The sequence below is a fragment of the Phyllostomus hastatus genome, unplaced genomic scaffold (genome assembly GCF_019186645.2).
Source record: "Phyllostomus hastatus isolate PE091 unplaced genomic scaffold, TTU_PhHast_1.1 phas_scaffold_501, whole genome shotgun sequence".
In the NCBI taxonomy this organism is placed as follows: domain Eukaryota; kingdom Metazoa; phylum Chordata; class Mammalia; order Chiroptera; family Phyllostomidae; genus Phyllostomus; species Phyllostomus hastatus.
Window position 1 is genome coordinate 27,558,020 of NW_025334033.1, and position 15,632 is coordinate 27,573,651.

General features: G+C 47.5%; 1 protein-coding gene across 10 annotated transcripts in view; it reads right to left on the bottom strand.

The window, feature by feature from the left end:
- Positions 1-4,453: 4,453 nt before the first annotated feature.
- The window catches only part of HERC1 (HECT and RLD domain containing E3 ubiquitin protein ligase family member 1), a 179,421-nt gene continuing 168,242 nt past the window's right edge, over positions 4,454-15,632 (bottom strand). For all 10 annotated transcript variants that reach the window (XM_045822533.1, XM_045822531.1, XM_045822528.1 and 7 more), the window contains 7 exons: positions 14,895-15,064; positions 14,448-14,613; positions 13,593-13,669; positions 12,547-12,799; positions 11,912-12,064; positions 8,881-9,186; positions 4,454-6,168 (listed from right to left, as the gene is read on the bottom strand). In XM_045822533.1, coding sequence (XP_045678489.1) covers positions 5,983-6,168; positions 8,881-9,186; positions 11,912-12,064; positions 12,547-12,799; positions 13,593-13,669; positions 14,448-14,613; positions 14,895-15,064 — 1,311 coding nt within the window. In that variant the 3' untranslated portion in view covers positions 4,454-5,982. The remainder of the gene's footprint in view (positions 6,169-8,880; positions 9,187-11,911; positions 12,065-12,546; positions 12,800-13,592; positions 13,670-14,447; positions 14,614-14,894; positions 15,065-15,632) is intronic.

A 15,632-nucleotide genomic window follows, 5' to 3' on the forward strand; every position in this document is an offset into this window, starting at 1 on the left:
GGCGCCCTGGGGCAGAATTGAGTTGCCACAGCGGCCTACCCCTACCCCCCCACCCCTACCCCTACCGCCCCCACCCCAATGGCCCTCGGAGACCCAGCCAACTGCACAGGTTTCCGGGGAAAGTGGCCTCGGTGCTGTACCAGTGGCTGGGAGGAGGGGAAGAGGTCGGGGCGCAAGGCTCAAGAGAACCACCCAAAGGGTGACAGAGGCTCCGGACCGAGCTGGGCTTTAGACGCCAGGGCCCTGTTGCCTCGGTTTCCACCGTGGCTTTGCTCAACACCCACGCGAGCCCGTTCGCTTTTCCTGGGAAGACACATAGCTAGGAGTTAACTGCATACACAATTCTAGACATTAGGTTGTTGATTTGATTCTTAAATTGCATTCTTATTGTCTACTACTGTTCTCATATCATAGAGGAAAAAGAGAGCATTTCAAACACCCAAAGTAGAGAATTAAAAACAAAAGCAGCAGCCCGGTCTAGGTCCTTTGATACTGAAACCATTATAAGCTAACAAAGTTAGGTTTTTTACCTGCTGGATTTGTTGAACGTTGGGCACACACACCGGGTCTTCCATTTCAGGGCTTTAGGCACTTATGTCCCACCTTTTGCCACCAAAGTAAAGCCACCCAGCAGCCTCCTAGTCCCAGGTACACCGGGAAAACTGGTTAAATTGGGAAGGCAGGAAGCAGTAATGAGTGGTGGGCGATGCTCACACTCTGGCTCCGCCCATCACCCTCTGAGACTGAGACCCTTTCTTTACACACCTGAGGCCAGGTGTTTCTTCTTTGTGAAAGGGGAGCTTGATTTCTACCCGCGGGTTCCTTAATTTGTTGCCCAAATATTGGGGAAATGGCAAGGAAAAGGAGACAAGTTTTATTCTCATGGTACTTACCTTCCAGTGGATGAAGAGACATTAAGTAAAGTTCTCACTTACGGTCATTGATAGGTTCTTGGAACTGAGGCAAATGTGCCTACAATGGAACCAGTTTTACCATAGGCTAACTGACATAAGCAAGTTAATTTCCTAGCATCTCATCAATGTTGAATGAAACATTACTTGAGGACCTGCTGTAATCGGTGGGTAAAAAGATAGTGAATACCAGGTGAAAAGCAGAGTAAGGGGGAATTAACTTCAAAGGGGTTGACCAATGTGAGCCTCACTGAGAAGGTGGCCTTTGAGACATGAGTGAGGGAGGGAGCCCAGCAGCGGGTGGAAGGAAAATAGTCCAGGAAGAGAGCAGCTGGTTCAAAGGCCCCAGACTAGGAGCTCAGCTGGCATGTTAGGGGAGGCTGGTGTATCTAGAAGAGAGTGAGGAGGAAGGAAAGGCAAGCAGGAGATATCAGAGAAAGAAGGGATGGGGGAGGCCATCAAGGCCTCACAGGTTATTGTGAGGATGAAATGAGAGCTGGACATCTCCCACCCAGCCTACCCCAAGCAGGAACCAAGGCACAGATGATATCCAGGTGAAGGTGTGGACAAGCAAGCAGAACCCGACCCTGCCCCCATCCCTGGGAGGACTGCTGAAAGCCTCAGTTGCTGCCCTTGGGCCTTTGGTTGGGCCAGTGCTAAGCCTGAGAACAGGTCCACTGAGCCCCCACCTGGCACAGTCCCTCATCCCCGTGTGGGAAGAGTGAGGCCCTGTAGTACAGGCCAACTGTAGTAGAACAAGAGGGCCCCCCACTAGCCTGAGACTAGTTCCCTCCTGGTGATTTTACAGCCCACCCACCATGCTCTGGGCTCGCAGAGAGGCCTTGCAGGAGCTTCATTTTCTCCCACTACTGCAAACAATGTTGGAAGAAAGCTCAGGCTTCTAGGGGGTTAAATGTTTGTCTAAAACATAGCCACTTAAGCCCCAGGGTTTTGCTCTAGTCTTCTCCAATTCCCAGCAGGCCCTGTTTGCCTGAGTTGGTGGTTTGGTTGGGAACAACTGGATTGTGGTTTGTGGCTCTCCTCTAACCAGGGCAGATCAGCCCTCTCCAAACCCCCGCCTTCGTACCTGGGTATTGCAATAGCTAAAGAATCTTGCTGCCAGGGTTCTTGTAAGGAGTGCGACTGTTTGTAGAGAAGAGGTCACTCCCTGCAAGTTTGGCAGGAAGAGGGTAACTTGCATTCCTGAGGCCCTTTCCTGTGGATGCTTTTATACCTGAGGTTAAATTTCCTAACTAACCCTTCAATGCCTAAGACACCCCACATTCCAAGACTGCAGTGACCACAGAACTAAAGCTGTGTCCCACATTGTTTCTAGGGCTCTAGTTCTGCCCCGCCCCCTCCAGAAAAGTTTGGGGGCATCGGAAGTGCTCCCAGGAAGCGGGGGCTGACGGAGACCCACGGCTACCTCCTAACAGTCATGGTCCACCTTCAGTAGGCCCCGAGCCAACCACCTGACAGAGCAGTGCCTGCTAAAACCAAAAACAACTTCCTGGGTCTTCTCTCAGATGTGCATGGAACAAGGGACACTGCATGCTTAACTTATCCGCTGACTCACTCATTCAGCAAACAGTTACTGGGTATTGGCCATGCATTCGCTGTGGTTAGAAGACATGAGGCTTCGGTTGAGGACAGCTTTCAAGGGCTCTCCCAGTGCCACCGTCCATAACTTCTGACAACTTGTGACCTTTCCGAGGTTCTGTTTATCTGTAAAATTGGACCAGTACCCTCTCTGTGACACTGTGATGATATTATGTCTAAATGTGCAGTGCCTGGAAGGTGGGGGTAGGGAAAGGAGTCCTCACATCTGCTGGGAGCTAGGAAAGCCAAGTGCCTGGCAAAACCCACAAGGCCTGGGCACTGGGATGGGGTGATCCGGGAACATCTGAGGACAGAGCCTTTGGGCCAAGCCTAGAAGACTGCTTCCAGCTTCCACGGGTTCCAGCAGTGGGGAGGGTGTTCCCATCATCCAGCACAGCTCAACACAGGCGGAGTGAGGAAGCCCAAGGCATGTCCGAGCAGGGCAGGCAGAGAGATGGGTGCCCGGCCGTTTTGTAGAGGTACCTGGTAACAGCTTGGAGTTACCTATGTCTTCACAGCCTGTCAGAACCAACCACAGACTTTCTCCAGCTCCTGAATGTTAACTCTTCACTCTGCTGTGGGCAAGGCAGCCAATGGCCACATGGGGAAGCAAGGGGGAGGGTGCAGAACCTCAGCACCGGGTCAGGGTTGTGTTCCCTGGCAGGAGGCTGGCTGGTGTGCACAGGAACTTCAGTGCCAGCAGAGACTGGGACCACATGCTCTGAGGTCAGGGGCCCCACACTGCTCCCTGGGAGGCAGAGTCTGCTGGGGGGGAGGTGATGCTGAGACCTGTGTTTCAGGGACACACTGGCCAGTTTCTGCACAGGCAGAATGTTTCTGCACAGGAGGGGACTGAGCCCCTCCTCAGCTCCAACACTGGCGTGCTGACAGGAAGCCAGGACTCCTGGCTCTCATCTGCATGTTGTCTGTGATCCAGTGCTTTCCCTCTGCTCACCCTGGACTCCTGGTCCATAGAGGCAGAGATGAACTGACCGCTTAGCTCCAGGAATCCTCCAGCTCTAGGATCCCATGCCCAAGATTTGGTTTTTGCTAAAAAAACCAAGTTAACCAGATGCAGGTTTCATCTACTGGCAGTGTTGGCCTGAGGCTACAAAGTTGGGTGGCTCAGAACACATACCTTGAAGGGCCTCTGGGGAAATCTTAAATTTACAATCTTAAATTGTAAAGGCAAGAGGTCAAATTCTCTTGAGACTAGTTAAGGGTGATAAAAACCCTAAGTATTTAACTGAATGAGTCCAGCAAACGAAAAAGCTGCCCAAGCCCCCACAGGGGCTGGAAATGCCCTGAGGAAAATACAAACCTACACTGGGCTCCAGCTCCTTAGACCAGGAGCTCGCTCCTCTCAGACATTCCGAAATCAAGAGAAGGGAGGAAAGTGACAGGTTTCCAGAAAAGAAATGGCATCCATTATAAAGCCGAGGCATCTTTCCCTTGCAGGGTTAGACCTCCTGAGAAGCTGCCCATTAGGCCTGACAGACAGGAGGACCCAGAACTATGGAGCGTCGGCCTGCTGGGGGTGCCTCTGTCCCTCGTCCAGAGCAAACTGCGACAGCAGAGGTCTGAGCCTCTCAAGGCATTACTTTGATTTAAAATGGTCTTGGAAACCGTGATGTATCTTTTAGCTTGGCATACCCTCGGCCCAGCCTAGCCCAGTAAGAAGACCCACTTGTCAGCAGGAACCAGACCAGGTCCTAAAAGGCCTGTCTCTCAGCGCTGCCTGGGATCTCAGCTGCACAGAGGCTTCCTGCTCTGAGACCGGCCCCTGGCCCTGAGGCCTGGGCAGTGCCTTCCCACCCCCAGAGCCCTCCCCACTGCTCCCGGCTGACAGCTCAGATGGAGTACGAAATGCTTGTTTGCCCAGAAACCCCTGGAGATCCCCAGAAGCTGTGGTTTCCCTCTGGGGCAGTTCCAAGTGAAAGCTCTTTTTGATAAAATAAGATGTCATTAATTCTAAATAATATTAGATATTCTCACTGGGAAAGATCCATGCACCACATTATCTTAGTGAACAAAACAATATGTTTCTTCCAATTTCTCTTTGAAAGACACACCTTCTACCTTCCTTGCAGCAAACACTGGCCTGCCAGGCCCTCTGGCCAGCATCTCCTTTGAGCAGGCTGTCAGTCTTGAAGTACACCGGAAGCAGCTTTTGGCTTGAAGTGGCTGTAGGTGAAAGACACAAGCCACTCCAAGGCCTTGCCCTCTTCCTGTTCCCACTCCCTGCAGCCAAAGTCTTCACAGCTCCTTCAAGATGGCCCTTTCCCGTAGAACCACATTCCTGAACAAACAAGCATGATGCCTGGGGCCCTCAAGGGCTGGGTTCAAGCACCAACACTGTGATTCTTCTTCAGCTCCCTGCACAGTTCCCCACCATCCATCATTCAGCAATATGAAAGCCACTCCTCAGTGCTCATGTTAATTCACACATTCACTCACTCATTCACCGGGTCACTCAGCCACGCATGCTAAGTGCTCAGGAGCAATAATTATCCTTTCTGCACACCTCCCACTGGGCCACCCTCCCCACAGACTCAGCACCTTATTGTAAAATGGTCTTTAATCCCATCACTTGTTCCTCACAGGCAGAGTGAGAACCCCATTACTTTGGTTAACTTCCTCCTTGCCTAGTAAAGCCACATTCCACACTAGGGATTGCAGGGCTTCAAGAAAGGCTCTTTTTAGCACGCTCCACCTTAAGCCAGCTACACAGGAGAAGGGTGGTGCTGAGAAAACGGGCTGAGTGGCTAAAGCAAGGCCTCTGGACTGAGAGAGCAGAGTGAGACCAACCTAGGGCGACAAAACAAATGAAACGGAGGCTTCCGACCCCGAACAACTGCTGTACCCACACGGCCCTGTGCTAGTCACTGCCAAGCAAAGCCTATTCTCAGGGTAAAGGGAAGTTTCTGGTGGGTCAAGAAGCTGTGGGAGACTAGCCTGAAAGCTTGCTCCTTCTCCTAGTCAGAAGCTCTGCTGGCGTCAACAAAAGCAGCCCATGTTCTGTTTCCTGACTGGCTTTATTTCTCTGCATGAGGAACCCTGCACAGGCAATTCAAATTAAAACAAAATAAATATATGAATATTCATGTAAAACTGTCCTTTCTAATGAACAATTATACACAATGTACAATTTCATGTTCACTGGGTGGGTTTACAAAAAGGTACCATTCCCAACTAAAAATGCACCAAAATGGTTCCATGCAAACTTATCAAAAGTGACCAAAAATATGAGGGAAAAACCTGACTGAGAGCACTTTGTTTTTTTCTTTTTGTACAATCACAGAAAAATAAAAACATCTAATTTCTTTGTTACATTTAGAGGAACTAGATGTGGTCACTGTTTATAATGTCGGTTTATGTTCCTAAAACATCTATGCAGTTACCATAAAAGTGTATCAACATTAAACTGGAAGTGAGCATCACTGAGGAAAGGCGGGTGGCGCCACCCCCAGCGTCAGTAGTCGGTGTCGGAGCCCTCGGCGTTGTCCACGTTTCTCGAGAGCATGTAGTTGTCCATGTCGATTGAGCGGCAGTTGTTGATAGCGTAGCGCAGGCGCTCCGCCATGACCAGCTGGCTGGAGTAGGGGGGCAGCCTTAGCTGGAAGAAGCAGGTCTGTGAGGTAGGCAGACTGTCGTAAGGCTGTGGAGAGAGAGGGCCAGAGCTATGAGTGCAGCATCAAGGTGGTGTGGGGGCAAAGGAGCTGCCCATCAGCACCGCCCCACAGTCAGGAAAGCACTTCTCCCTGCCTTCAAGAGGGCCCCAGACAAGAATGAGTGGCCAAACGCAAGGGCAGCAGAGAACGGGCCACGGTAGAAAGAGCGTGGGCTCTGGTGTGCACAGCCATCAAGACTTTTGACGAAGATGCTTCCCTTCCTCTCCTCACTCTCCCAGTGCCCTCGCGTGTACAGCGAGGACAAGCCCCGACTGGCAGCATTACTGGAGAGAACACTTTGCACATTTCCTGCCACAGAGTAAAAGTGCCATCGAGGTCATTCCCTCTCACCAACAGGGTCCAAGTGTGAAGCTGCTTCGAAAACCCCCGACAGCGCTGGTGAAAGGGGGAACAGCGGTAGGTCGGGAAGCCAGCACGCTCCTGCTGCCCTCCCCGCCCTCCTGGCAAGCACTCCGCATGCTTCACCTGCCATGGCCCCCAGCACACAGCTCAAATGAAGGAGTTAGTTAAACCCCAGTCCATCCACTTAACTGACAGTGACAGTCATTTAAAATTATGATGACCAGCAGTAAAACAGAAAAGTGCTAGGGACAGACTTTTAGGTGAGGAAAGCAGAATAAAAATTTTAAAGACATCATGCAGAACTGTGTGTGCCTGAGGCGAAGACGGGAGGAATCAGGTGAAAGGCGAGAATGGCGACCGCCAGAGAGAGAACACTGTATGTGTTCCCCACCCCTTCCTGCAAACACAGCCATTTTCCAAACTACAGTGTTTGTAATAATTATAATACTATTATATATATACATATTTTAGTTTTTAAAAAAGAACTTGCCCACTCTCTCTTGCCCAACCCTCATTTAAAACCAGCCTCCTCCTCCTCCCCCAGAGGCCTGCACCCTACACCAGGTGAGTGCATTTCAAGGAGGCGGGAGAGGGGGTGCCCAGAAGCCTGACTTGCCAGAGCTGTGATGACACAGAAAGCTGGAATGCAGAAAAACCCAAACCAGCAGAGAGAGCGAGCGGGAAGGCTGGCAGGTGGCTCCGACTGGGACGTTAGAGGAATGGGCTAAGAGTCAGTCACAAAGGAGAGACCTGCAGTGGTCAGTTTTCTGAGGCTGAAACCCCCCAGGCGGGCGGATTAGTGGTGGATTAACTCCAGGGATGGCAGAGGTAGCCCTGGATAGATATTAGGCAAGGATTTTTTCTAGAGCTGAATAGAAATAAACCAGTTCCTCCTCCCCATCTCTCTCTGAAGCAACAAAACAGATTTACAACTTATAGTTTCTGGCAAGTCATGTAGAAAATTTATGGAAAGGCTCTTTTCATAGCCCTTCCTGTTTGTGGCCTCTCCAACAGGCCTAGCCCAGGAGTGGAGCACAGGAGGGTAGTCTCAGGAGGCGGTGGGGGAGGGATGGCTTTGGCTACAGCAACCTCCAGGAGTGGTTGCTATAAAAGCACCAGAAAGGCAGATACTGAAACCTGCTGGAACTGGCAGGAAGGGCCCTTGCGTGAAGAGGCTGTACTCGCCTTACTGTTTCCAGAATAAATACCATGGGCCCTGTTTGGAGGACTGCCCAGCTTGAGGGTTGGAGGTGGTGGAGAAGGGGCAGGCAAGAGATAGAGGGAACACAGACACTTCTAACTTAAGTTAAACGCTGGGTTTGAGGGGTATACCAGGTATCCAGGATGTGGATAGAGATCTAAGTCTGCCCTCAGGAATGGGCAGGGAACACAGCAAAGCATCTAGGAGGGCTTCTGGAAGAGACGACGTTGTTGTTAGGCTTAAAGGATAAGTAATTGCTTGCTAGGCATAGATGGAAAGATGTGTGAAGGAGAACTTACTAAAGCTAGGGAACAGCCTATACAAAGGCACAGAAGTTTAAAAACACCGTGGCCTGTTGGGAAGAAAGGCAAGCGGTCCATTATGGCCAGAACATAATAAGTGTCAAAAGGTTATATCACAAAGAGGGGCAAAGGCGGGGCTGGAGGTGTTTAAAGCTGAAAAGATGGTTGGCATTTGTCCTGGGGTCAATGCAGGGGAGCCCTGAATGGTGTGAAAGGAGAAGAGTGACATGGTCAGATGGGTGCTTAAGAAAGATGACTCTGGCAGCAGTGTGCATTTGAGACTCTAAGCCCTTTTATTCCTAAGCCATCTGTCAAAACGGCAGCTGGGCTGTGGCTCTGCAGCTGGGGCCTCTCATCAGGCTGCAGAGAAGCCGCACTGCCTGCCCCACAGGGCACACCTCACAGGCAGTCCCAGAACCCGCTATCGGTGCTCCCCACGCCTTCAGGTTCCTTCTACAGTGAGTGCACCGGCTAAGAGTATCCTAGTGAAAACAAATATCATGTTACAGGGATAAGTCCCACAATGGAAAGGTGTAGAAAATGAGAAACAGAGGCAACATGATGGACCCTCTGCCGAGCTTAGTTTTCAGTCAGGAAGATACCAGAAGGTTTATTGAAGGTTGTTGGTTGTATATGCCTTCTACATACATTTAAGAGCTTTTTTACTGAAGCTTTATGATGTTTCTGAACAAGTTTTTCTACCTGATTTTTTAAAATCTGGAAATTCCGAGCATTAAGCCTGAACTGGCAGGCCTACTTGAGGGTCACAGTTTGGTTTCCCCACCAAGCAGTAAGGACAGATACTACCAAGCAGGAAAAAATGGCTTACTTACCCTATCAACCTTCATGATTTGAAATCTCTGAGAAATGTCAGCAGTGTTGGCTGGTAGTCGGGATCTTCCAGACACGAACCTCATGAAGAGCACCCGCTCCTCATTGGAGAACTCCTCCAGTGTGTGCCAGAACCACTGCACTAGCTGATGCTGCTCATCCACCTCCCGGTATCGCACCACTTTCTTCAAGACCTCCACCGAGATCTCAGGCATCCCGCACACCATCTGCTCCAGCTGCTTCGCTGTGAGGAGGGAGAGCAGCGGCACGGGGACGATCCAGGACATCCCTTCTCGGACTGCAGCCACCTGCTCCCCGGAGAGGTCGTTCACTCAACATGTGGGCGCAGACTGAGCACCCATCGTGGACCCAGCTGGGCTGGGCACCTCCCACCTGCTCAGCCACCCATCTGCTTATCCCTCAGAACTCCAGCCATGACTGCCGTGCGTTCAGCCCATCCTCCATCTCTCTGACCCTAGTTCAAGTCCAATTTAGGAGCCCACCTCCACTCCTTAGTGCCAACCCCACTCATTTGCATTGCCACACACGTGTGCGTGAGCTGTGACAGTGTGCTCTGTGGGACAGTTTGTGTCTTCGGCAGAGTAAGAAGCTCTTGAAGGACATGTCTAGCTTATATTGTTTTGTAACTTATATTTTCTTTTAAAAGTCATTTTTTGGTAAAAATTATTTATGTTCATTGTTTGAAAAAATTGAAAAAGTATAAAGAAGAAAGTAAAACTGGAAATCCTTTGTAGGAGGGCAGTGAAACGGACAGAGAATTTAATTAAGACACTTGGGTTCCAAGTCCCAACTCTACCACTTCTTCTTTTACTGAGGTTTTCTCCTCTGAAAAGTGAGGCATGCTGCTCACGTAACTAGGATGAGAATTTTAATTGAGTAACTACATGAAAGTCTGTGTGACCGGGGAGTTTATAATTCCTCTGTTCTCTTAGCACAGTGCTGAGAACTGGCCAGCAGGGAAACACTGAGGGCGAGCTGCCGGGGCTGCCCGCAGTCTGACTGGAAGAACTCCTTCAAAGTTGCAAGTAGTGTATCCCCTGTACACAAACTCATCACTCTTTTTTAAAAAAAAATTTTATACATTTTTAGAGAGGGGAAGGGAGGGAGAAAGAGGAGGAGAGAAGAATCAATGTGTTGTTGCCTTTCATGCACCCCTGACTGAGGACCTGGCCCACAACCCAGGCATGTGCCCTGACTGGGAATCGAACCAGCGACCCTTTGGTTCGTAGTCTGTTGCTCAATCCACTGAGTCCTATACCAACCAGGACAGACTCATCACCCTTCAAGGTTTGTTAGATAAATATACCTTCACTCTTGGCCAACTCAAAACCATCTACCATAAAGAAAACAAAACAAAACAAACAAAACAAGACAAAAAACCCAGGATCAACAGGAGTCATGCCTTGAGGAAGGCCCTGGGGTTATGATTTGTACAGGGTTATCATGCCTGGGACTAAGAAACAGGACTGGCAGTGAGGGCAGTCTCTACTGATATTAAAAGGAATACCTCAGCCAAAGTCTGCCAAAAACCAAGATGTCCTGCCTCGAAGAATACAAACCAAAAGCTGTCTGAAGAAACTGAGGGTAGTATGGGGGCTGGCTGCTTGGGCAGGGGACAATTGGGATGACTGTGGGAAGAACAGTGGGTTCTAAGGACGAGGAGGAAGTGAAAGAGGAAGGCAGCCTTGTTACAGAGAAAGGAACAAAGCCAGAGCAGAGCACAACTGATGGAGAGTGGATGGTCAATCTGACCCTCCGAGGAAGGGCAAGCAGAAGAGCCCAGACTCCAAAGTTACCCCTGCTTTGGGATCCTGGCTCTGCCTTGGGCACATCACTGCATTTCTCGGGACTCAGTGTTTTCATCTGTGAAATGGTAGTACTAATCCTTATGTTACAGAGTAATGATGGGAAAACTGCAGATGAAGGTGCCTGGACCACGCCTGGCATGCAGGAGGCGATCAATACATCTTCAGTCAGGTATTCGCTCTCCAAGGATTAAAGTTAGTCAAGAACTAGAGACTAAATCCTAATCCCTGGCTGTGTAAACAGCACTGCTGACAGACCCACTCTCATTAAACTAAGGGATTTAGTTTTTGACTGGACTTGGCCCAAAGTCAAAGTCAAAGAAGGTATCAGGAGTGAAGGTTATACACATATTACCACACAGCCTCAGAGCCTGAATCCAGCTCTCAATAAAACCCCAACATAATTCTGCAAATAAAGTATTCTGGGCTGGATGCCTCCTGCCTAGTAATTACTAAAGTAGCTATTAAGGATTGTATAACCAAAAAATCATTTTTGGATACAATATTCATTCCTATGTTCGCCTATCATACTCCCACCATTTATTAAATGCTTATACCACATGTCAGCATAAAACAAGAATATATAGGCTATAGATGGATAAAAGAAAGAAAGAGAACATTCATTTAATGTCTTACAAGCTGACTGAAGAAACAATACCGAACTCTGCAGCCTAACTGTTAGATCATAATACAGAAGAATATTAAATCTTGAGGAATTTCAAAGTAACAAGAAAGATCTCTACAGGTTATGGACCTGCAGGAGAGCTAGTTTGTGGAGTAGATGCATTCTCAGCTGGGGCTTAAAGGACTGCAGCAGGAGAGGGGAAGAGGCATTCATGGGGGATTGCAAGATCTGTTTTCGGGGGTTCCTCCGTATGGAGCCTGACTGACCACGCTGAGTGGGGACACTGGGTTGAACGGCAGTAAGAAACGAGGAGGAGTAAGAATGTAGGGTATGAAGGCCTGGGTCAGAGCTTGGCCTCAATCCAACCAGTGACCAATTCACAGCTGACCTAAGTAAGGTCATGAGTAAAGAGACAGGAGACCCAGAGATGTGGCCTGAGAAGTCTCTGAAGAGGGGCTGAACTGTAGATACAAATGAAGTAACACAGTAAATTCATATGCCCCATTTCAGTAGTAAGTATTCAGCTCTCATTTGGGGACAAAGGCAAACAATCGCACACACCCCCGAAATGTTCCGTCTCACCTGCCGGTCCATCTCATGAAGTCGGTATTCAATGGCCCTCTCCACATACTCCTTCCTATTGGAAAATGTGAGTGGGATACTATTTCCACCAGGAATAATGGGAACCATTTTGCCATCAGCACTCTGGCCAACAAAAGAATCAAGAGGAATCATCTAGGAATAGCAAAAAAGAGGAATTTTTACTACATGGTACAAATGACAACAAAATAAAAAGAGTAACATCATTAAGAGTTTTAAGGATAAAAACAAGGCAATCGAGATAGCTGATCAGGCTACGTCATCAGCAGGGAATGCTGACTCATCAGGCTGTAGTTCAAAATGAGGCTGAGTTTTTCTCCCCCTAAACTAGGCTGATGGACTCTGGTCACCCAGCCCTCCCTTCTCCACCCTGCTGCTTCTGGTCCTCCACTATAACAGGCAGAGGACTGATTAAAGGTGAAGGAGCAAAGCTGGGTTGCTGGAGTCGACTCTATCTGTTAGAAGCTATTTAAATTGCCGGGGGAGAGGGGGCAGCTTCTAAGGGCAGCAATAGGATGTGGTGTGGGTCAGCCAGACAGCAAGAGGACAACAATATCTGAGTTTTACAAAAAAAAATCTAGTCAACACCACAGAAGCATGGACTGGCCTGCACTTACCTCATGGAAACTTTCCTCAGTAATCCCACTGTCTTCAATGTGAAGAATGCTGTTGAGGGTCTGCACGTAGAGCAGATCCACCTCCTCCAGGTCTTCCAGGGTGAGTGGGACGCAGCACAGCTGCTTCCACACCAGAGGGGCCAAGTGGAGGTCCAGAGGCTTCTTTGTGCGAATGGCAACTCCCATTAAAATTCCCAAGAACTTAAATTGCATTAAGTGTTCATCAAGGCAGGCAGAAGGGTTAAAAAGGAACCTGTAGAATTAAGGAAAATATTTCAAACAAAATTATCCTCAATTTTATTAGAAAAAAGTTGTCCAATAGCTATAGTATTAGTCTAGACCTGGGCTGCTGAACATGTGGCCATTTAAATTAATTAAATAAAATTTAAAATTCAGTTCTTCAGCCGTTCTAACTACATTTTGAGGACTCAACAGCCACATGTGGCCTGTAGGTACTGTTTTGGATAGCACAGCAACCAAATTTTGAATTATTTTTAGAAGAACCATAAAAGGGCAAGTAAATAGTTCATTAATCCTTAAGCAATCTGCTCCAGGATGTCCTATTTCCTAAAATCATTTCATTTATCATGTACAAGTCCACGACACAAGATCCAAAATTCAAAATCTGGCAAATTCAGGAATAATATACAACTGCAAATACTAAGTGCAGTGACTTGATAGCTTATCAAAGCTTTTAAATAAATTTTGATGCAGAAAATTCCTTGAGGAGAGCTTGTGCTGGCCTTCAGAAATACAAAAGAAGTCAGGGCGCATTATCAAGCTTGCGGTTCCTCTGCCCCTCCACATCACCAGAGTCAGTCCCACACTGAACAGTGAGTCACGAGACAAGTGCCTCAGTTTTTGAGCTATGGAAAGAAATTAACAGTAGTTCCTACTCCTTCAGGTCATAATGAGGATTAAATGGGATATTACATGTGAAGAACTTAGAACAGCGCCTGGCACAGCATCTGGCACATAGTAAGCACTCCGTAAATGTGAGTTGTCATCATTAATGAAATTCCATAAACATCTGCTGGCTGTCTTACCTGTCCCTGTTGTAACCCACTTCTGCAGTTGCATTGGGAGAGGGTATGAGAAGGTCGACAACACCAGTTTCAAGTTCCTGTAGAAGAAAATTATTTTTGAGAAATGACCATCAAATGCATCAAGAGAATTAACTAATTGCATTAAACGTCATACTGAAAAGAGAATATTTAAGAACTTTATAATGCTATGTGACAACCAGCTATCTCTCTGTGGTTATTTTCACAGCTTTAATTCAAAATGAAATTAGGAATGCCTCCATGTAGAAAATATCCTGCAGTATGCAGAACTAAAATGAAAAAGTCAATCCAGGGCAGAAGATGGAGTATCCGTGAATAAAGTATAGTATTATTCAAATTGATAGCCAAGTGTTATTTTAGTCACCAGATTTATCAGGAAAATCCTAATACCAGACAAAGCTGGAAGGGTCAGAACTGATCTGGACGTACAGCTGCCAGTGTAGATCTTAAATAAGAACCGGTTCAAGTGCTTAAGACTTGTTTTTCTAATTCACCTAGAGCCTGGCAGTTCTACAAGCACCAAACACAGAGCACATGGATGGTCCTGGATTTGTGTGTTACATGAATGTGTCCTTTTTGTTTTCTCTGCCAGTACTACAGCACAACAGATGGGGGGGTCCCTGGTGGATGGCTAAGCACTGACATTTATTCAGTACGGTGTCTTCACAAACCCCGACTGTAATTCACCTTTATATCACTAAGAGTGTATCTTCACATAAGGCTCAAAAATGGATCCTGGCTCCATTTATAAAACATGTTTGACAGAGTAAATACTGGAAACAATAAAATGGCCAACACCTGAGTGAACAGCTCAGCAGGAGACCAGAATGAACAGACCTGGCACATCTCTGTGATCGTGTCATCAAACACTCCTCCGGCATCATCAGCCCCTTCTCCAACCAGCTTGACCTTCCACGCTCTGGAGGGCAGACGGAGGTCTGATGCATTCAGTTTAACTACTTGCCTCGCTATTTGGACAAAGATGGGCTTACACTTCCGTCCTCTTTAAAACAAAGGGAAAACAGAATAAAATACAACTCTCACCAATGTCCCTAAATAACCACAAAGGTCACTTGAAGGTATCTACTCATCAGTGAATTAACAGGCCAGCTTAGCAACAGCCAAACATTGTGGTAGGCCCACATAACCCCACTGGGTACTAACCTAAGTACTGTTACTACCCAACTTTAAAATGAAGAAGCTAAGGATCACGGAGATTAGTTAGTAGTGTTCACCCCCCCAAAAATGCTAGCCAGTTAGTGCAACAGGCACACATGTGCTAACCTGGTTGATATCCTCTTTACTGTAATTTGAGGTCCATAGTTTTTGCCTTGAACCATGGTTTTTCCTATGGAGCGCACCATTGGGAGGGTGTAGACTCTTGGGGCTAACAAAGGCCGAAGCTGTCCCTGCACAATGCCCCATGTTCCAGCATTATAGTGAGATGTACTGTTCTGTAACAGGAAATAAGCTTATCAGAAACGGTACACTTAACTGAACAACAAAAAAATAAAAAAGAATTAAAAGAAAAGGAAATGGTAAACTCTAAGGCTTGAAAGAACACTTTACTTTCAGAATATATATTTCTTGAAATTCACTTTAAAAGCATAAATATGGGTATGAGTATCAGTCATTTAAAAATATTTTTCTAATAAAATATATTATTTTTAAAAACTTGGAAAATACAGAAAAGTACACAAACATACACATAAAACCGTCTGTAACCCTACCATATGGATATCCGCCGTTAACACTCTGATCTATTTCCTTCCATGTTTTTTTCTTTTTAAAGATTGTATTTTATTTATTTTTAGACGGAGGGGAGGGAAAGGAGGGAGGGAGTGAAACATCAATGTCTGGTTGCCTCTCATGTGCCCCCCACTGGTGCCCCAGCCCACAACCCAGGCATGTGCCAAATGAACTGGCAATTGAACTGGTGACCCTCTAGTTCGCCAGCTGGCACTCAGTCTACTGAGCCACACCAGCCAGGGCTTCCTTCCATGTTTTGTAGACTTACATTTT